At 42.9% G+C, this 23,442-nt stretch overlaps 1 protein-coding gene across 1 annotated transcript; it reads left to right on the plus strand.

Moving 5' to 3' along the window:
* Nucleotides 1-927: 927 nt before the first annotated feature.
* Nucleotides 928-22,918, plus strand: LOC306778289 (transmembrane protein 132D; the record flags this gene model as incomplete). The annotated part of the gene is given in 11 exon segments (XM_079269749.1): nucleotides 928-1,000; nucleotides 6,127-6,443; nucleotides 6,445-6,690; nucleotides 6,692-7,005; nucleotides 11,856-11,993; nucleotides 15,418-15,610; nucleotides 17,404-17,547; nucleotides 20,436-20,641; nucleotides 20,913-21,174; nucleotides 21,328-21,519; nucleotides 21,605-22,918. Coding segments are annotated over 11 exon segments (3,399 nt in total).
* Nucleotides 22,919-23,442: the final 524 nt, after the last annotated feature.

Below are 23,442 nucleotides of genomic sequence, written 5' to 3' on the forward strand. Positions count from 1 at the left end.
AATTCCTTTTTACAAATCTCTACATTTTGAATGAACAGCAATAATGAGGTAAGTGTGATGCAAACTGTGTCCTAATTAGCCAGATTTGTCCTGGTTGAATTAAAAGTGTCATGATTATAGTACATGCAGTTGTGGTTGCAAGCTAAAGTGACTAAAGTTACCTTTCTTCCCCAAATGGTCGATGCCTTGTATCTATTTAAGTAAGAAATGACCTCCTATTTGTACAATGTTCGTCATGATGTTTTCATTAGTTTTGTCCTTCATTCGATTTTATGGTCTAACAACTTCACACCATAAAGATTGATTCCGTAACGTACAGTTTCTGCTGTAGATCTGAACGCGTGTCCTCCATAATGGCTATCAGTAGACACTATGTCACGTTTGATCATTTCTACTGACATGGCAGTCACACCAACGCAGGGTTCATCCTACCAGCTGCGCAATGGACGTGGCTTCCTGAGCGGATGAACAGCGACAGATGATGAGTTTAGTGCTTTGAGGATTGCGCACAAGACAGTCAGTGATCTGCTAACAGCCGTCTAACACCGCAGACGGGAGACCGACTCAATCCGGAGTTTTTTCGCTTCGCGGGGTAATATTGAACTAAACTGAACATTCACCGTCACGCGGTCGCAGCTCAAGACTCCCACATCTTCTGACCGGGCACGAAGTCTTCAGCAGAGACATCTCCAGGATCGTTACGCACAACTTTTACGCGCAACCGGGGACCTGCCGATGAACGGATCTCGATGCGCTGTCACCTGCAGCACGGACTTCACTAAAATTTGTGCTCTCACGGTTGTGATTATGTTCATTGAGCGAACTGCAGGAATGGATGAAGCGATCCGCTCCATGCTCTGCTGAAACGAGACCAAACGACGGATACTGGGAACTTGCCTGGAACAGCGAGTCGCACAGGGTGCCAAAATGAGCTTTAACTACCAGAGCAGGAGGATCTTACAGATATTATTTGCAACTATTACAGCAGTTCTCACACAAGGTAAGTGACCTGGAAGTAATTGTTTGCCTGCTGTGGTGTGTTTAAATTGAAACTGTCCACCAGGGATAAGTACAAGACCAGTGTCTGCTGCCAAAGTGAAATGATTTTACCTGAAGCTTAATGCGACTATCACTGTTTAAGCACTCATACCGTGTATGCACTGTATTTACTGATTTCAGGTAAAATACAATGAGTTATCAGACTGAAGTGACAATCCTGTGCAAATGTTACTGAAGAGGAGTGGGCCTTCTCTGAGAAATGTCATGCCAACTGTAAAACAGCCTTTTCTAGATGTGTAAATAATATATAAATGTCCTAATGTGTGCCTCAAACTTACATCTTAATCCACAGTGAAACATCTTTCTAGTGAGCTAAACAGAGTATGTATTGTGGCAAAGGGGTGTGACAGCAGTGAGTGGGATATTAAACATTTAGGAGGAAATCGGTGTAAATTGGAGTAAAATACTTGATGGCTGGACTTGAATTTCATAAATTACTATTTCCAGGTAATGTTGGTGGCTGATTAATGTAGATACAAGGTTGACAAAAATGGTGAAATTGTTATAAATATATATAGTTTTTAAATCAGCTAAGAGTCTCATTGGACACAACAATCCTAATCACTGCAAGCTTGAGCCTCCCCTCTCTCCCTGTCTGTCTGCCTGTCTTCTCCACCCTCTCACTCCCCAGGCTCTCGGGCATGACATGGTGATCAGAGCAGCATTGTGTATGTTTTATAGAAAAGCACTTAATGTCAGAAGAGAATGTAAAGAGTACTTTAGACCACGAGATCGGACTGATAATAAGTGTTGTCGTCGAACTTTTATCTTGCGTAATTGCAGACCTGTTTTGCAGCTCCACTTTTGTCAGCACATAATTCACTTTCATGACATAAAATAAATGGCACAACAACAAATCAGCAAGAGAGCCTTCACCGCAGAACATAAATAAAGTAAGCCAGAACAGTTTTCACACCATATTTCATCATTTTCATCATGCTCATTGTCACAACCTTGACATTGGACAGCATAAATTGAACTAGTTAAGTGAATCTTTGCGGCTTTTCATTTAACTGGGATCGCTATTATGTTAGGTGCCTGTAGCAGCCACCACATTGTACTGCTGATGTTTCTAACACACAGTGTGTCTTCCAGACCTTTTCGGATCACAGTTTTTCTCACTTTTCGATGACCTTTGATAATTAACCACAATGCTGTGTGATACTCTTGTTTTTTAAATCCCGGGAGTACTAACAGCTTACCTTTCTTCTCCTGTGAGATGCTGTTTACCTCCCAAGGTGACTGCTAAGTGTCTAAATGTCTCACCAAAGACTCACACCTTTGTGTTTAAGGACCTATTTATCAGCACGCTGTCTGCTCCTAATTAGACTTTTTGGGGCTTTATTAAAGGTAGATGTATTGGAAAGGTCAGCCAGTCAAAAGTTAAAACACAAAGTGTTAACATCAGCTGTAAGGATGTTTTCTCCTACAGGTGCTTCATATGTGTTGTAAGCATCCGACTCTTGCCAACATTTTCTTATTTTAAAGTATTCATCATCAGTTTATTGCTAGATATGTGACCCATAACACTAACATAACAATTTGTTCAAAAACCTTCAACAGACAGCATGAAAGCAAAAAACTTAAAACTTTGAATCTCTCAATTACTGATTAAAATGCAGATATCCACTGTTGTCCTCTGAAATGCTGTTGTCGACTCACTTCTGCAAGCTGTTTTGCACATATGGTAAAAGTCATTACTGCACATTAGAATTCACAGTGATTCCTCAGCATTATAATAGAATAATATGAAGATTGATTACGATTGGAGAAATAATGCTTAAAGACATCCACACTGAAAAGAAGTGAGCTGACTATGAACATATTTTATTACACAGCCTTGAGACAAACTGCAGGGCAAAATGTAACTCATGAGATAGAAGTGTTTTTCATTAAAACTGGTGATGAGGAACATTATTTTGAAAGTTTTAATCCCCATACGCCACAGAACAAATCTCAGCTTTTCAAAGTAAAGTACTCAGTTTACTTTCCGTATACATTTTAATGCACGGCAGTAAAGCCCTGATTGCGATGTGTGTGCTTCATACGTGTGGCCAAGCTAAAAACACAGATGAACTGAGAAATGTTGCACTCATGAAGTCACATATTAATTTAGAAAGACAATTCGTGCTTGAAGTTGATTCTCTGCAATCACTCAAAAGAACAGTGGAGGTAGTTTCAAATGAACAACTCCAAAATGTAATTTCCTATAGGGAGCATTTTCATTTGGACACAGAGATGGATGAACAAAGATTTGATCAACAACATATGACTTGAATGCTGGCATGAAGGGAATCTTCTGCCCCCCCCCATCCCCCATTCCCACCTAGAAAGCACTTAACCTACATACTGTAGACAAATATAAAATAAAGCAAACAACACAAGGCATTGAAAATGAGCAGTCTTGGAGAGGTGGCTTTTAGAGGCTGTTGTAGCATCTGCGTGGCAACACTGATGCTTTCTGACTCAGCCAAGGAGGAAGAGGAGCTCAGGGTCTTCAAAATGAGTAATTTGAGAGGCTGGAACAGCTGGTGCAGCTGATTTGCTCTTATGTTTATCAGTTGAGGGCAGGATTCTCATCATGATGAGAGGACCATAGACCATAGCTTACACTGACTACTTGTTAAATATCCCAAATTTTGGCAAAGGAGAAGGATGCATCTCTTACCCGTCATGAATAACAATAAAAAAAACGAGTGCCTGAAAAGTCTGCTACCAAGTAGATGTGTGCTATCTGTGCTTTAGATTTAGATGGTCTCCTTTTAGTTTTCTGACAGGAAAAGCATGTGAAATAACAAGGACAGCACAGATGACCCATCAAACTCAACTGTAAAGGGATGAGCTTGCATGTGAAGTAGTTTGTTGGCACATTGGCGGTGCATCCTCCCTCCAGGAGACAGTGAGCTAGTTTCTCTGGCCGGAGCTGCTGCCAGCTCTGGTATTAAACAGCACATCTGCCTCATGCAGTGTGTCGCCCACTTGGCGAACATGACTGTCACTCAGAGAGAGAGAGAGAGAGAGAGAGAGAGAGAGAGAGAGAGAGAGAGAGAGAGAGAGAGAGAGAGAGAGAGAGAGAGAGAGAGAGAGAGAGAGAGAGAGAGAGAGAGAGAGAGAGAGAGAGAGAGAGAGAGAGAGAGAGAGAGAGAGAGAGAGAGAGAGGCTTTTGTTTCGCTGCTGGGTGACATGATTTTGACACTTACAGTGTAGTATTTGCTGTGTGAACTGTCAGACCATCACGACAGGCTCGTTTCCAGGGTGGATGAGTGAGGATCAAGAGCAGAAGAGGCCGTGGTAGACGGACCCGTCAGAGGCCAGCAACCATGAGGGACATGATGACGAATATTAACAAAGAAAAGCTTCAAACTGTCCTTGTCGGTAAATAACAAAAAAAGAATTCAGTGACGGACAACAACTCTCTATCTGGCAACTTTTGTCACAAGTTCACAAATGCAACTGCTGCAAGTCTATCGATCTCGACATTTTCCCTTTTGATGGACATTGTTAGCGTTGGTATCGCAGTGGGATGATCATTTGTTTTCGTCTTAGATGCTACTGAAGCTGTTTTTACACCATGCTAATGCAGCTCCGTCCAGTTCGTTATAATCTGCAAAGTAAACATCAGTGTTTTTGTCCTTAATTCACCAAGTAGGGAAATTAGCCACCAGATAAAAAGTGCACTCTCAGATCAGCGGCTATAATCTTCATAATTCTATCAAAATGGACGTTTAATGAGGACACGTGATGGCCGGGTGAACTCTGCTCTACCAGATCAGAACATATTTATGCTGTTGGTTGGTTTTTACTCATTCATATAAAAAGGTCCATCTATGCACTTGTGATCAGTATTTAACAGGCAGCCAGTAATCCTTGTGATCATTGTACTGGTTTACTGTCCAACACAAAGCAACCAATGCAAAAATCACATCTTACTGAATGATACACAGGTACATTTTCAGATGTACCTCTGTTTTAGTCAGCGTAATAGTTTTATTAGAATTAGATCTGCTGGGTATTCACAGCATGCTGACAATCTGAAAAAGCCATTTTAATCCCAGTTTTGGATGGCTGATTTCAACCGTGTGCCAAATTGATCAGATCCACCTTTTCTCCCCAAGCTGATCATCCATGAGAGAGGTGAAATGTAAGGGGACAGGCAATATTTTTAAAGTCAATTTTAAGCTTGAATCCCTTGACACTCCATATCAGTAAACAGGTTTTGAAAAGTAAATTATATACGAAGGAATTTATCACTTTTAGTGTATTATCTTTCTGTGAAATGATTGGGTATTGTAATTTTTGTTTTGGCTGAAAGGGGGGTCTTTTACTTGTTATAATCTAAAACTTAAACTATATACTTATACTGTATTATTTCAGCTGCCCTTTGCAAATGTAATTAATAGTTTGATAAATAGTTACGTCGAAAAGACAACGTAAGCTTGCACCCTGTTCATTAAGGCGCACTTTACATTATGCACAAGACTACAATTCTCCCTGCACATTAGAAGTTCCATGAAGAAATTCAAATACAAATTGCGGTACACGATTAAACAAGTTTCATCAATGTAACACTGCTATGTTATTATTTAGATATGCTGTGGGAAGGGTGTTACAGTTTTTCCGAAACAAGTCAAGAGGAGGCTTCAAAGGCCGTATTGATATCCCTGGGGAGGCCTCCTCACACCAATTCTTTCTGTTCAGTCTTTTAGCAAAGTCACAGAGTTCAACTGCTCTGTCCCAGCCTCAGAAAGTAAAACACTCTTAAGCTTCCCTTGTCATCATTCACATTATTTCACCTATGTGCTCTGTTGCATGAATTGTAAGGTTAAGCTCAGGAGCCTTTGAGTGTAATACATTGATGCCCCACTCAGTTGATCAGTTGGCCTTGGCTGACTTGTTTGTGCTCAAGTGTCCCAGGTATTTTTCCACAGTACTTTATTTTCAAATTTAGCAAACTTAAGTCCTTAGCAATGTTTTCGTTCCAAGTAAAATGAGTTGCTTAAAAATATGGTATTATGAGACATTCCCACGGCTTTTAGCCAGCCTATCCTTTTCTATTTTACCTTACAGATTTGAGCAGTAAAGAGCTAACTGACAGTAGCCCAGTGCCTTTCCCTGTCTTCTTGCCGGTCAACTACGAGGTGCGAGATGCTGACTACTTCTTCCTGAAGGAGGCTGGGCAGGACTTCATGAGGAACTCCAGCATGCAGAGTCACACGCAGCCCTTTGTTATCTTAAGAGCCAGCCGGCAGCCAGCTGTCAACGCCAGCTACAGCACTATGTCCACAGAGAAGCTTGTGCCTCTAGATCTGGTCCAGTCTGTTCAGCTTTTCAACGCTCCAGAGGTCTTTACCTTTAACTGGAAAATCCAGGCCTTTGTGCTGACGCCCTCGGGTTTTCTCATCCAAGCCCAAAGTCCGGGTGCTCTTCTACGTTGCGGGGAGGGACTGGGGCAGGGGAGAAGGAAGTGTGGATGAGCTACCATGTGTGACAGTGTACGCTTTCTGGCAGACCCAAGAGGTGAGGGGTTCCTGTGCCATGGGAGGCGACAGAGGAACCTGCATGGCTGAGCTGGCTCCTGCACTAGGCTGGTTTGCTCCGGGGTCAGAGGGCACCAGCAGGGAGAGGCAGGACCCCGACTACCGGGAACCCTGTGGAGCTGTACTACCAGGCGCAACCCAAAGTCGATGGGAAGTGTAATTCTCTTGATGGAAGTCGTTGGGGTGGCTCACAGCAGCAGGCAGCAGAGTTTGTTCCTGTCACGCCCATGCAGAGGATTGGCAGCGTGCGTCTTCTGCAGGTGCCTAAAGGAATGGCAACGCTTTCTCGGCTCAAGCTCGGCAATGCCATTGTCATACGGACATCCTCCAAACCGCTGAAGAAGACTGATATCGCCACCTTCTACATACTCATGCCGAGTTCTGCTCAGCTGACTAACTTCACTCTCAGGTAAGACTGTCTTCTGTTGCCTCACAGTTTATTTTTATTTATTTTTTTAATGTATTTTAAAATTTTACAATTTGAATGTAGTCCAAATGAATTGGTTAATAAGAATTCAATGCGGGGAATCGGTCACTAATAGTATTTTTCCTCTTATCTACCTCTTAGAACTGGAGATAATTTGAGTTTGAGTGAGCACAGCCCGATGACATTAAGGGCTGCTTCAAGAGTGGTAGTCATCAAGGTTGACATGGATCAAATAAGATCACATGTAAGCTTGTGACTCATTACTGCTCTGCTTTAAAGGGTATGCCCGGGATCTGTGGTAATTCAAAGCACTGCTACTGACTGTATGAAGATCCTGGGGATTACCAGTATATCTCAATTTAATTTAAGGCTCTGTTCTCATTTTGCAATGCAAAATGTTCCCCTTTGACTGGAGAGGAGAGCATTTGTAGTCCCATCTCAAAGCAGCAGAGTTTCCTCTGGAGGTCTCCGTGACCTCCTTGGTAATAGAAGCTAATTTTATAAAGATCATAAATGTACTCGCATAGATCCCAAAAATGAATGACTCAACCACTTGCCTTTTTATCCTCTCAAGAAAAGAAAAAATACAAAATACAAGACTCAGTCTGCTCTCCTGGCTTTCTCTCAAGATGCCAGTTTATTGCTTCTCTGTTCAAGGTGAAACGATGCAACATGGGAGATTGGCACCTCAAAAACTGGATGTGAATTAAATGCCTCCATTTGCCTCTCACTGCTTCATTGTTGGTTTTCATGGTCATCCGCGGCCTAATACCTTTTATTGTCATCATCCAGGCGGAGTTCAAACAGAACCGCGTTGCAGCGTAGCTAGATTTGTCGAGGTTAGCTGTCGTAGAGATTTACGCTAACTTGATTAGAGACTGTTTTTTTATTATCATTCGAGACACTATCTGCTTTACTCCAAGCCCGTGAATAATGGACTGTCAGGGGGAATGAAATACGTTGTCTCGGTTATTCATTTGGTTTGTGCGTAGATTTCGATCATCAGTAAAGTATGTCATAAATCCTTCCGTCATACGTGGTTTCACATCATGTTATGATTGATCATCTCTGTTGCTATTTGCAGTTGACTGGATGATGTCCAGTTCAGTGTCCTGACTTAAGAACTGGGTCAACAGGAAAGTTCTTGAAGGCAGCTTGTCTGAAAGTGTGTTAGTTCCTAGAAAATAGTTCCAGCCTCTCCCCGTAGATTGAAAAACACTGTGGTACACAATCAATACTTCCTGGAAAATAAATAATTTGAGAGTTACTTCCGTTTTGACTTGCAACTACAGTACATGCTTCAGTGGAGGTGAGCCGGGAAGGGGACAGTCATGGATTATTAATTCCCTTTTCACCTGGTCCTGTATTCATTCACATCGACAGTCACTTAGTCAGATCAATTGTGAATGCTGGAATGGGTAAATATTGATTGAGGCAACAGCTGTGCATGGATGGACTTGTGCTTACAGGTTTCAGAGTTGAGTCTGCAGCACTCCTTCAACATTTCTCTCAGGTCATTCTGTTTTTCTCTGGTGTACCAAAACAAAACAAAGAAGCTCAATGCTGAAGGTGTTTCATCCTGTTTTATGAGTTTTCTGGGTTTCCAGGAGAATCTGAGAACTGGGAATTGCACACCTGTGACTGCAAGCCCTGCACATCCGGTCCTCAACAGCTGTCTGTGTGCTTTATCACTGTCGGAATGTCCCATTAAGCTTTGCTTAATATTCTCTCATCAGCATGATAAACCTGTTATTGATGTCTATAGCTGGAGTCAAGGGACGTACAAATTTGAGGTCGATTGAGAAATCGAAAAGCCACACCTGTCTGTTCCTGTGAAATGAACCCTTTCATTTTCTGTGAGAGTTTGATAAAGGTCATTGATAAAGTATTACAGTCGCACACTCGTGCGTTTGGTAATTAGGTGATCCCTTTCGTGTTTGACTGGCAAGAAGTATGTGCTTACAAGCTTCTGAACAGCTATTAAAAGTCAGCGATGAAGCACAATAGTTTGTTTTGTTCTGTGGGTTTTATTTAAAGACAGCAGTGTGGCAATAAATAAACTAGAACTTCTGTGTTAACAGGACACCGTGTCAGTGAGCTCTTCCACTAGGGAGCCTAATCATTCATCTGTGTGACAAATAGGACTTTCACATCCATTTTTAGTGCTGTGGTGCCCGCCATCTGGCAGGCATGTTGGCATGAACGTCTCCCCAACTCACTAAACTGCTCCATAAGTCCGATAAGCACGTTGCCGGTGGCTGGTCATCAGACTGGCTAAACGGTGTACATTTGCCTGCATAATTAAAGATTGCATCTGTTTCACCGGCCAGTGATGCATCCACGAAGCCAAAGACACAAACGATATTGGTGAAACAATTACAAACCCTATGTACTGTAGCATCTTGATAGCGGGTGATGAAATGCATCTGGGCCAGGCTGAGTGGCTCATACAGAGAACACAATGTATCTCGTAGGTCTGATCAGGCTCAGTCTCTGTTTTACTTTACTATTTGTTAGTTTTTTTTAATTTTGTCAATGTTTACTTTCCTTTGTTAGCCATGGCTCTGTGACCAGTTTGCGTGTGTGTGTGAGTGAATGAAGAGTCTGTAAAAGGTGAAAGAATACTGCCACTCATGCCTTGCCTGGTCAGAAGTGGGATGGATGGCAGATGCAGCACCTGAGAGCTGCTTTTCTCACACACTGTCAGCTTCAGTCTCCAAAGCCATCCATCTTCTCTGCCCTGGTGCCTCCCCTTGCCTGCTGCCTCCTCAGGGCCTGCTAACCAAAGCCATGGACACTAGTTAAACTCTGCTCCACGCAGCTCAATACACAGAGGTGTTTCATCACAGCAGGACATGTTATTCAGAAGTCATTACTTGTTTTCTCATTAATACACTGTGCATGCCATCCTGCTTACCTCATTGATTATGCCCGGATTGCATTGCACTTACAATTCACTAAAGAAAGGGGAAATGCAAGCTGGTGAAGGCAGCACGATGTAAAGAACATCACATATGAATGACATTATGCTATGCTGTGGCTCCGGACTGAAAAAACTAAAAAACTATGGTATAGATTGTAATGAAATGTGGTAGAGACATTCATGGTTTCCAGAGGATGCATCCTCATTTACTTTAGTGATCCTCTGGCTTTTCCTCTAGCGCCACCATGAAGTTCACATTTGTGGGTTTAGGTGTAACAACTGATTGGATGGTGATGCAAAACTCATGACATTCCCATCAGCCTCAGCTGTATTTTGTATTTAAGTGCTAGTTAGCAAATGTTAACATGCATACATGCTGAGGATGGTTTCCACCAGATAACATTATACCAGTTGCCAAACCTCAGCATGATAGCGTTGTCCTTTTGTGCATGTTAGCATGTTTGTATTAAGCTTAAAGCTGCGGTGCTTCCTGCTAGCATGGCTGTAGACCAGTGGTTCCCAAAGTGGGTGCTTACAAATTACCACAGTCAAAATCATGAAGTGAACGTTTCATCTGAGACTTCATATTGTGTGGCAGAAGTCAATTGTAGAAACAGAAATAATTAACATGTGCCATTCTGTTACTGCTTTCATTCAGCAATGACACGGATAGCAGAGTGCAACCTCCTCCTTCTTATTATCACCTCATCTTTCCAAACCCGAAACTCATAAAGCTTTTTTAGATCAACCCTCAGACTGATAACAACGGACTGGCCACCCCCTTCTGTTTGCTACTGTCATTCACTTTAATGCACAGTACACAGAAGAAGTTACTTTCATTCACTATCCCAACATAGACCATGCAGCACCTACAGTTTTTGGCTCCTTTTTCTTTAATGGCAAATGCTCCAAGCCAGAGTTGGAATTATCATTTTGTAAGTTCCGTGTGTTTCCAGAGACACGTCTGCTGCAACAACCTCTGTTGGCAGAGAGTAAGAGTTTAGAGGCTTCGACACACTATTTTTTGGACGATTACGTGACTCTAAAACGGTGGCATTTAGCTGTTTACAATAATGACCAGAAGACTTGCAGGACTTTATTTCCCAGCACCAGATAAATTAGGAGTTAATGCGTGTTGGTAGACCGATATGTTTCATTGTGCTGAACAAGGTCAAAGCCCTCAGCCCAAAGCGGGAGAAGTGCTCAGATTGCTGTTGCTCCCATCATAGATTACACCTCCTCAGAGACTCATAATGCGCTCAAAACGTTGTGTTTATCTCAAAGATTTGGAGATAAACCACACGGCTTTGCATGCGGATGAAAACCAAAGAATTACACGAGGTTTGTGTTCTGAAATATCTGAGATAATGTCTGAGCTGTTTCTGAGTATTCCAGAGTTTTGAGTTTCATAGAGAAGCAATTCTAAATGAGAACAGTTCACCATATTAATTATAGGTATTGTTGCAGCAGAGGACTGTATGCTTCCGTTGGCCTAACTTCATTACAATTCTTGTTGAAGAACATCTCATTGACATTTGACCAACTGCAAGATGGTTATGCTGCGGAAGCCCAGAGGGAAGGCGTACATGTTTAGTTGCATCATGCTTGTCATTTAAAAATGTGAGGCCAAGAAAAGGAATGCTCCATTAGTACAGTTTGAATAATGAGCACACGTGGGCATGAACAGGCTGCCTTTTTGTTGTAGGAATCCTGGATTTATTGTGATCACCTGAACAGGTGAAAGAAAACTACCGGAAAACAAGTGTATAAATATGTTTGGTTATTTGTTCACGTTAGAAACATACACTTTCGGAAAATAAACAGTCATTGCCCCGAATCCGTTGGTTGTTAATATCGGACAGTTCACATTTACCACATTCTTGACCTTTTCCTTTTTGATTGTCCACAGAGCGACAGTAAAGAAAGGTGTGACCTTTCGAACAGCGACACCCAGTAATTCTTTACTGTGGGACATCACTCTGGATATGGGTGCAGACGGAGCCATCGCTGCTATTTGTGAGAGGAAAGCTCCCATACCTGGGAAAAGGCAAGTCTGTTCTCTTCACATTACTCTGTATGCCAGTGTACAGTATATATCTAATATAAATATATCTATTTCGTTGCCTCTGTATCTCATCGTGACCATATTTATAGGATTTAATTGCTGTGGTTTGAATGGACAAATAACACTTCAAAGGGAATTTTACTCCCTGTACTGTTGGTTACCAGTGACTCTAGCTGATGAAAGTGGCACAAAGCATGTCCTGCTAAGAATATCCGTATTTGTCTCTGCACCTGTGGAGTAAAAGACAAACCATCTGTGTCCTGCAAGCCTTCCAGCAGCTTACTGCAGATGCTCACTGCGCTGTGTCCTGTGAGGACATCTCTTATACTCTCTAAGCACAGGTTGGCTGCAGGTTATCCTGTAAAGCTGCCCCTTGTAAACAGCTATTGCTTTCCCCCCTTTATTGTCCACTTCTCGTCTGTAATCTCAAAGCTTTAATCATTTCTAAACATTTACCAGCTGTACACATCCATGCATTCCCATACAGTGCCTATGACGCAAGCAGGGAAGATTGTTGTAGCCATTCCGTGGTGAGACATTTTCAAACATAGCACAACAACTATTGAGAAAGACATCTGCAGGCTGGTCTGATCCAACTCATTGGGCTTCTAAGAAGTACTTCACTGTAACCTCATTAAACGGGGAGACATCCTTTCCCCAACAAGCAGCTTATTTCAGATGTCCTTTCATTTACAGTTGAGTGCAATTCATTACACATTGAGGTGAGCAGAGTTCATTTAAGAGTGAAGTCATATAAGTGTGCCCCCCCCCCCCACGGACACTTTGTTGTAAAAAAAATAAAAAAGGGCCCCCCACTCCCACCGTGTCACCTGCATCTAATTGTCGAATCAGTTACTCACTGAACATACACGTCCACTTCCATTGTTCCTTAGCTAAATCACCAATTACTCAACATAACAAGGATTATGCATCATTTTTTTCAGAGCACGGTGTAAATTATATCTCATTGTACTATTAGCATGCTAACATTTGCTAATTATCACAACTTTGTGAAATGCAAAGGAGGCCTACAGCCGAGGCTGTCCATGTCATATGTTTTGGGCAAATCAAAGTTTTGACCGAATGACTGCGTGAGATGAAAAATATAAAGGGATCACGAAAGTGCGTTTGATTTATCCTAAAGGAAACACAAATATCTCAACAAAATTTCGTGGCCATCCATCGAATCCACTCAAATCCACAAACGTCAACCTCATGCTGGCAGTAAAGGAAAAGTCAGGAGAACACCAAAGTCATTAGGATTCTTCCTCTGGGCACCATGACTGGATATGGGTAGATATTTCACTCTGGATGAGTTTGTGCCTCTAGAGCAGCTAGAAATAGACGCAGCTTCCTTTAAAGTGAGGCAGAACACTGACATTATATGTGCTTCTCATTATTGCTTTGACCTCATTCAGTTGTTTTCCCCATTTGCCGTGGATTATGACATTGTTTATCACAACCCTCTTTATGGGTTCACATATTCTTTCGCTCAGTTATTTTGGCTAATCCTCTCTAAAATGTCATGAAGCTAACAGAACCCCTGCAGTGTGCGCACTGTCACACCACTCTGGGGATTTCTCTGACTTTTTGTCTTGGCTTTAGTGAACACTAAACTTATTTGCTGTATCTGTACATTAAAGCTTTTTTATCCTCTGTCACAGCAGCTTGGTTTGGATCTTAATATTAACTACTATCAGACAGAGTGCCCGCCATGAACAAGTTGTTGAAGCATCATCCCCCCTGCAAGCTTTGCATGAGAGACTGAGGGCGTAAATAACATGCATCCTCTATCTTATAGATATCTGTGTTAATGCATACTTAAGAGGATATATGCATGCTTATGCGATGCAAGTACATCTTGTTTTGACGCTTGAATTCCATTATTATCTTTTAATCTCAGGTCTCGGAGCAATATGCTGAGATTATTCAATTACACTAAATCTCCGTCTTGCCCTTAATAAGGGAACATATAATGGAGCAGTGAGTGGATTCAGAGAGGGGCTTTTTTTGTACTTTGTTGTTGACTTTGGAACTTAATGGAGGATTAACAAAATATGATTTGCAGTTTCTCCAACTGTTGTTGCTTTAATACAAAAAGGCGGCTGGTATGCAACCCTTTAGAGGTCGTTTTCACGCTGTAAACAGGACTTACTGTGTGTCTGCACAGCCCTGACACAGATATTTATCACATATACATGCAGATGCAGCGGGTCTGATAATGTCTATGTGGGTATGTGCATGCTTATTGTGTTTTTGTGCACCAATACATCTTTTCTATAGTTCAATACAGTGCCAAGGAATAAAACCCAGGATACTAACTTGGGCCACAGGAGGAAATTGAATCCATAGCTAGGACACTCTGTTCTGTTTGGCATCACTGAGAGGCCATTAGAAGTGACAAAGGCTTATACTTTGTTGTGTATGCAGGATGCCGCTGTCCTCGGACCACCTTTCATTCCGTTCACGTTAACAGAGAAATTCAGCTCTATTCTTTTTGGATTTAGTTTGTGAAAATGCCTACAGATGCAAAGCCCTCCACTGAACAAAGAGGATTGGGTCTTGTCGCAACTACTGGGATCACATCCCTCGGCATCCCTCGCCTGAATTTTGAGCTGGATATCTCTAAATATCCAGTCTCAAGCTTCATTGGGTTTCTTTTAATCGTCCCACAAGTTTCATAAATATGAAATAATTGCAGCCTGAGGGACATTATACAGTATACATGAGGTGTGTATGGTCTGCAGTTCATTGCAGCTTATATATTACATACATTATGTGCATCATACAGTAAATGAGGTGTTATTGATGCATTCTGAGCTGTCAATATGTCGCAGCATCACCACATCACATTTGGTTGCACATCTGGTCAGGGCTTTAAGTGATTAAACATTATAAAGTTTGGTTTTGGCCATCCAGGCTGATAATGTGTCCCTTCAGTTATCCATTTCCACATATGATCACATCGATTTGTCTGCAGTGAGAGCAATGAGCCACAGGCTGAGGTGCAGGATACACTGCGGCATAATCACTGCACCTTTCGTCAGACATTTATCTCGACAGGAATTGAACGTGTGCCGAGATAATTGCAAACCCCAATGGTGAAATAATGCTATCAAGTATCAGTGGCTGGCTGTGATGGAGAGATTCTCTTTCTGTTGCTCATTTGCATTACCAAGAAGTTGGGAAAATTAGATCCCTCACACATTCAAAACTCAAATGTGGCACTTCTTCCAGCAAATGATGAAAACATAATACGACAATGGAGAGCTGCAGTAACATCTATTTCACAGCGTGTTGTTTTGATGATTTGTATTTCCATATCAACTTCAGTAGGAATATGTAGACTCAGGTATGAATGCATGGAGGGTTTGCATATCTGATACTCCTCCTGCTTCCGATTCAGGCTTGAGAGCAGTCTGCTGGAGGTGCTTCAGATGGACTTTGAGGTGGAGGAGCTGAGCAGTCCTCTCGACAGTCAGGTGATCATATGGAGGCTGGAACTACCATCTGATTCCAAAACTCTAACCAAGACTGAAGGAGCCATGATGATCTATACTACTCAGAGAGACTTTGTTGGCCTGGCCCCTCTTGTAATGGTGAGTTAGCTGACAGCTCCCATGTCACACCAAATCATTGTTAAAACCAACATCGGCGTTACTGACAGCAGCGTTTCCAATAACGCCGACACCATCCTGTTGAGCGTTGGTGCATGAAAATATCATAAAATGCACTTTGCTCTGATCCATTCATGTCTGGCTTGCATACACAAAAGGCTGGATATGCTTTGGATTGTTTGCTAAATGGCTTCTATTTCGAGCAGAGACTGACCTTGTGTTGTTGACTGTCAACTAGCTGATGTGTCTTTCTGTGTTGTTCTGCTCTGTTCTGGCGTACAATAGCCTATGTGGTCATCCTTTCCTCCTAACAGCTGCTTCATGCGCTTCTATTTTGGTGCCGCGGGCCTCTTTATCATGCTACCTCTATAATGAATCCATGATATAATCCCCACCACTAAATACGGAGCACTACACAAGAGCTTACGCCACTTTAAATCACAATATTGAGTTATGTGTCACCTGCGGCCGGTGACTTCTTAGTACGCCATTGTGTGCAGGAATGACAATAACAACATGTCCCATAATACACTCAGACCAACTTTTTTCTATTTCTTAGCATTTACTCCATCAAATATTTTTGATAAAATATGTACAATTAAAAGTCAAGAATTATTATACTTCATGCTATGCGTTTGGGCAGCAGTTTACTTGCTCTGTATGTCCAGTCTGCCGCATATCCATCATACTTGTGCCCGACGTTATGAGGATACGCTACAGTATCCTGATTCGTGAATTTGACATGGTTCATCTCTCTTTTGGATTAGAAGCTGACCTCAGGCAGAGGGCCAAACACGAGGAGATTTGATGGTTGGCTCGAGGGGACATTAGCGCTGACTGATCACTCTTAGCCCAGCTCTGTGAACTCCATCTAGTGCTGCTGCTCAATACTTCTGTATAATGGCGAAAGCCTCCCTGACACAGGCTTCGGATCTGTATTTTTGAACTATATTTTAATGACAAAATGATGTTCAGATATTTCAGCTTCATTTAAACCAATGTTACAGTGGAAAGACACATATCCATCTGCTTCATTTTCGTACTGAGTGGCCAAGCGTCTCTTTAAATTAGGTCCAACGGATCATTCACAGAACTTGACCTGGCTGCGCTCCACTGCTCTCGTACAAATTTACCACACACATCCATCTGCTCCATTTTCATACTTTGATTTTCCATGCGTGCATACAAATGCATGTATGTACAAACACACAGAGTGAGACAGAAATATACTTCCACTATACAGTACTCGCAATAATTCCGATCAATTACAATTTTTATAAAACGCTTCACCACTTGAAGCCACTTACCATGCAAGTCCCTGGACTCAAGGACACTCGGACAAGGGGACGCAGGGATTGATTGCGATAAGGGGAACACTCTGCTCTACCTGCCACAGCAGCTTAATAACACGGAGCATGAAAGAACAGGCTGTACTGTATATATGCAGAGATTCTTTTTATTCCATTTATTTCATCATGTTTGAGCGGATATGACAGCGCTCTGAGGGATATACCTGTGCAGAAAAGTCCAAGATTAGCTTTCTCTTGCATGAGGTGACCTGGCCAAAGGGGGACTGGCCTCCTCGCCTCATCAGGATCGCTGAGTCACACTTCATCGCCATATCCCAAAATCACTCTTTGCACTCCATGAAATCATTAACCAAACGTCTAAGATGTGAAATGAAAACAAACCAAATGATTGCATGTTATTTGTTGTCCGATGGGACTGAGACATATGTACTGACTTGATGGCTGGTTTCCCTGGCCTCTTCGTAGGACACAGAGATCCTGAATACCGCTGTTCTGACTGGAAAGAAAGTGGTGATGCCTGTGAGGACAGTAGCTGTGGAAGAAGATGGAGTGGTCACTGATGTTTCTGACTACACAGACTGTAGCTCTGAGGATGAAGATGTACTCAAGGTAGGATTTACTCCTCCTCCTCCTTGATACCCGCCACATATTGTAGAGGAAACAATAACTTTCTGATTTTTTGTTTCTTTGGTTTCCCACATTTCAGTGTTTATATCGTGGCATTTTTTTAAATGATTTAAATATGGGGATGTAATGATTATGAAAAGTGAAGCGGTGAAATTGCTGTTTCTTTTGTGTGTGTGTGGGTGTTTTTTTAAACACTTTTTATACTCGACCTTAATCACTTTCGCTGCAGAAGCATCGAGTGACAAATGTTAAATCACGACTGGTGAATGGTTAACTGAGAACAAAAACTTTACTAGCAGCCATAAATGGAAGAATGTGAGACATTTGTGTCTTGTCTGCCCACCCTAAAGCTCCCAGGCAGGAGGACAATTTAGAGTGGCTGTTAAAAAAAGGCTCCATCGAGGCAGGGTCGGTTATATGTTTGATGGTAAGGACAGATGCAGACAAATAAGTTGTACCAAAGTCACCCCGGCTCCCCGTCTCTTTTCCACACAGTAAAACAAACTATTAGCTGGGCTCCGACAACATCGGCCATCAATCTCCCGACAATGAACACCCACTGAGCTAAATCGCTCCCCTCAGATGACCTCAGTCTGCCACTGTGCTCCCATCCAGTGACTTGCCACGTTTGTCCTAAAAAGCCGACTTTGATTGTTGATGAAATTGAAAGTCAGGCCCCTGGCTGCTCCGGTCAGACATAAGGACATTGTAGACAAAGAATAAAGACATGCAGTGGACTACAGGCCAGCTAATGTTTTTTAATTCGTTTTTAACTCGTCAAATATGTCCCACAGCACATGAAGCAAACAACAAATGTCTCGGCTAATCATGTAGTATTCTGTTCAGTGTTACTCCATGAGGATATTCACAATACAGTGTCTATACAGTAAGTGCTCATATGTATTGAGTCCTGATGGGTGTCAGTTGTAACAAAAGTAGGACGACATGAGGATGTCAAGAGGCTGGACTGAACCATTCAACCCCGCAGTGTCTTCGCTGTTCTAAGCCTACGGTATAGCTCTCAGTGTATTTGCTGACCAGAGAGCAGCTTCAGTCACAAATATTCCTTTAATCTTCTTCGTCTAAAAGCTTGATTCAGATATCTTTTCACTTCTGGTGTGCCTGAAGAGTATCAAATCTGCTAGTGATAGATGGGGAAGGATTTATCGAGAATGTTTAGCTCACGTGACAAAACAAAAGCAAAAGTCGAATCTGTCGTGATGGAAAGCTTTTTCCAATGTGCATGAATGATGGAGAGACTTAAAACATGCATACATAAGCATTCTCTTTAATCAGTTTAGGATTGAAGTATTGACACTTGAACATTTTAAGCTGGGATATATTGAGCATAGATGTCTACTTAGTTGATTAATCAGGACTTTTTATGGCGTCGAAATTTGACAAAATTGACATCAAGCCTGAACTCGATGTAACCGGTGAACGTAATTTGCCCCCAATTCATATTCAAAACTTATTTAACTTGTTTTTTTTGCACAAGGAAACTATTGTCACAGTTGTGTCAGTCGAGCGTGCATTTCAGGATTTCTTTAAATTTATTTCTGCCTGTCTTTCATACTGTACCCAGTGATGAAAGTCAAATCCCATTTTAAACAAATATCTATTTTGACACCAAAAACACTCGAGGGATATTCTGGGAGGCAAAATGAGATTGTGACGAGGACGAGTGGGCGGATGACACTTTAAAATGGCATTCCCTTTGAACTGATGCTTCAGAATATTATTTGAACATGGCTCATGGAAGTTCACTGGAAGATGCCTCTCTGAAAAGGCAGAAAAGAGCAACGTGTCTTAGATCACGGATGACTGGTTGACTGCCTCCACACCAAAAAAACAACAGCAACTCGAAGACGACTTCACTGGAAGTGAATCAGTCCTCGTCTATTGTTCCATGCTTGCGTAAGACATTTTCTATAACATGCCTATAACAACCGCTCAGGGGCTTCAGCGTCACATGTTGTAAATCTGCTGTTTGGATATATATCAAACAAAGGATTATTCGCAGGGAAGAGGGCATCTCAGCTGACAGCGAGGATGACACATCGTGATGTGGTCATTCTGAAGCTTAAGCTCTGGTCATGGGTGCAGGATGACTGATGCTCAGACGCACTGTCACAAGATGTCCCTGGGACAGCACATCTCCTCGCGAACTGTTGGGTTCACCCTGATGAGCATGCAAATCATTGCTATTTGTATTCCTCTGAAGGCTATCTGTCAAAGTCACTCTGTTTTTTTCTCTCCCCTGTGCACTTCCAATGGGCTGGTGACTGAAATGCAATGCTGCGTTAATTATCCAATTTGTTGAAAGCAGCGGCTGTAGAGAGGACCGAGGAAAACCTCCTGACTCGTGTCTCAAAATGTCCATGAGATCTCTGAGCAGTCGCCCCAGACTTGCTAGGGTCACCTTTGAAATCACGGTGTAATGAATGCATTTGGCTGTGAAGGAGTGATGTTCAGTACTGCGCTACATGATATTTTGATTAACATAAAATTGCAATGCTGCCTCTTCCCAATGCTTCGGACCGGTGATCATCGCAGCAGTTTATTACAGCTAGCTGACATTAGTATGGTAACACATGCAGTGCAAAACTGCTGCAAGGCCATTTGTTGTTGTAAGAATGGCCTATTTGTTAAAATCGTGACTTTTACGAGAATATTTGATTATTTCTTGTCATTGGTTCGATGACTAACTATCTAACTATCTCCTTCATGGACAACAATCTCATTCTGAGTTTGATGTATGTTTACAGAAGCGTACCATACAAACTCTTTGATATTAAAAGGGAAATTAAAATGATGACATTCATTTTCTGATGGATTGTTCCCTTTACACATCATCTCTTTCCATCCAGGTGTCAGACAGGTGCGACTATGTTTTCGTGAATGGCAAAGAGACTAAGGGCAAGGTGAAGTTGGTGGTGAACTTTACCTATAGCTACCTGAGTGCTCAGCTCGAACTGAACGTGTGGATGCCCCGACTCCCTCTCCAGATTGAGGTGTCTGACAACGAGCTGAGCCAGATCAAAAGCTGGAGGGTACCCATACTCACCTCAAAAAGGTGAGACACACAAATAAACCACTTGTTTATCACAACAACTCACCTTGTTTGGTTTCTAGATGGGATTTCCAGAAGCATCCTTGAGCCCTTACAAATCCAAATCATATCTTTCCCAAGGGTTTAGGGATTTCATTCCATTATATGTGTTGCAGTATCTCAATGTGATCTTATCACGCAAAGAGACAGGCTTGAGTGATTGGACAATAGCAGGTCAAAGCATTTACCATGTGACAGGTGTGACTTCACATGTGTTTCTGTTCTCATGTCCTAGACCTGGCTGGAACAGTGAAGAAGACAGGAAGGGAAAGGGCTGCATGCTTCAGTTTCAGCATGCCCTGGTGCGGGTGCTAACCCACTTCGTGGCAGAGCAGGCAGACCCTCGGGATCCTAAGGCTTATTTCCTGGGCTCCGATTGGCAGGTGGATGTCACAAGGCTGGTTCGATACTTCATGAAGGTGGAGGACCCTCGAGTGGCTAGGCTGCAGGCAGGAAGGGTGCTGTCAGGGCGAGACCTCGGGACCACCACCATCCAGGTAATGAACTGAACTACTGCTTGGATAAAGGGCTCGATGGGGTAGTTTCCTTTTGTTTTACTTTGAAACTCATGAACTGAACTTGTCCTGGCAAAGAGATGAAGGCTGAGGCCCCCCTAATTAATTTCCTGTGTCTGATAATGTTTGTGATAGGTGTTTTCTCCACTGTCTGATGCAATCTTGGCTAAGACAACTATCAAAGTCGTGGATGACAAAGTGACTATCACAGATTTGGGGGTCCAGCTGGTTGCAGGCCTCTCCATGACTTTACAGCTCAGTACCGGAAGCAATAGGGCCATCCTGGCTACCACAAGCACCCAGGAGTTTCTACAGACCCCCAAACAGGTAACCATTGAATCTGAAACTGAATCCATTGAAATGTCTAAAAGATGAGCAAAAGCACAATTACTCCTGTTTTCTCTTCTTTCAGGAAGCTTTGGTCAGTGCCTGGGTGCAGTTCAGTGATGGCAACCAGACTCCCCTTGACATTTATAATCCGGCTTTCTACAGAGTGACGGTGACTTCTCTAGATCCGGGGGTGGTGTCAGTGCAGGGCGCTCTTCCCACTGTGGTCGCAGAGAGTGAGGGCGAGGGAGTCCTGGTCAGAGTCGAGATGTCCATCTGCGAGTCGTGCCAGAAGTCCAAACGCAAAAGCACAGTGGCAGTGGGCAACGGCAGCCTAAAGGTCAAGTTTCAAGTGAACAGTCGGCGCCCAGACGGCAATTACAGCAGCACTGTTAGCAACAAGGACAACGGCAGTGACTATGGAAACGACAGGGAAGAGGTGGGCAGCGAGAGAAAGCAGAGGGAGCCGTCCTACGGTCCTCCGCCACGCAGCTCAACCTTAGATAGAGAGGAGAGTGCAATGCAGAAGATCACAACCACGATCAAATCTACAGAACAAACCTCCATCACCAGCGGCAGCCTCGGAGGAGTGGGTAAGACCGGCAATTCAGGAAACCCCGGAAGTCCTACCAGCTTGGTGAATATCAGCATGATGAACAGCCCAAGTGACGGCAGCAAAGCGTACGGCTTAGACAATATGATAGTGGAGGATATGAGCAGTGTTAGCTTTACCAGCACTGTGAAGGCCCCGGGGAACCTTGTGAACTATAACTTCCCCAATAAGGCGGAGGTACCTGGGCAAGAGGCAGAGGAGGTAGAAACTGGTGGTGAAGAAATGTTGGCCAACAGGCCGCACACGGACTTGGAGATTGGCATGTATGCTCTGTTAGGCGTCTTTTGCCTGGCCATCTTGGTTTTTCTGGTTAATTGTATCTCATATGTAGTCAAGTTCAGGCACAAGAAGCCTCCCTCTCTTGGCCAGGAGCCCACAGGGCACAGGCATGACTGGGTGTGGCTCGGCACAGACGCTGAGCTGGTGATGAGCGTGCCAGGCAGTCCTGTCCAGCAAGACTCCCAGACTACAACCACCGTCATAGACATTGGGCCCGATAAGACTTCCTCTCTGTCCAGAAGGCCCAGTTGCCTAGCCTCCGTCACAGACTCACCCCTCAGCTGCATGGGCTCCCTCAGGAGCAAACCCATGCACACCGAGTCCCTCCACTCGCCCCCCAGCAAGAGGAAGAGAGTCCAGTTCACGACCTTCTCCACTCTGGAGCGCCAGCATTCACCCCATCTCCCGCCCAGAGAGAACGGCTATGGCATCCACTGGGTTGGGAAGCAGGACAGTTGTGAGGAGGAACCCCAAGTGCCCATGACAGAGGCTGGGGACCAGTTATAATACAGAGCCTGATCAGACCTCACATGTACAGTAGACGTGGCTTTGATCACCTCAATGCCTTTGTCAACAATAACTGTCTAGAATATGTGATTTTGGAATTTCCCCCCCTTCTACATTTCATTACCTATCAAGGCCTTTTACATGTACTGTATATTATTGTTAATATTAGAGTGTGGATGCACGGTAGATGGTTGACCAGATGGGAGTCTCATTTACACGTTTAAAGCCACCAAATGTTAATGATGCATGTGGATATCAACTTCTCTACATTTTTTTGTACTCACTTGCTGGTATACACACAAAAACACACTCAATAAGTATCCCAAACAACAAAAACAGTTCATTATTTACCAGTTATTATACAGAACTCAGTCTGCCGGATATGGGTTTCACCAAGAATGTGGCTTTGATTCAACATTCTTCTCACTGAAATGGATGTGCTATTATCCAAGACCCAGTTCTTTGTATATTTAAGTCTAATTTTCATTTTATTTTTCATTAAAACACTATGGTCTTGAATATTT

The sequence above is a fragment of the Melanostigma gelatinosum genome (genome assembly GCF_949748355.1).
Source record: "Melanostigma gelatinosum genome assembly, chromosome: 6".
Lineage (NCBI taxonomy): Eukaryota > Metazoa > Chordata > Actinopteri > Perciformes > Zoarcidae > Melanostigma > Melanostigma gelatinosum.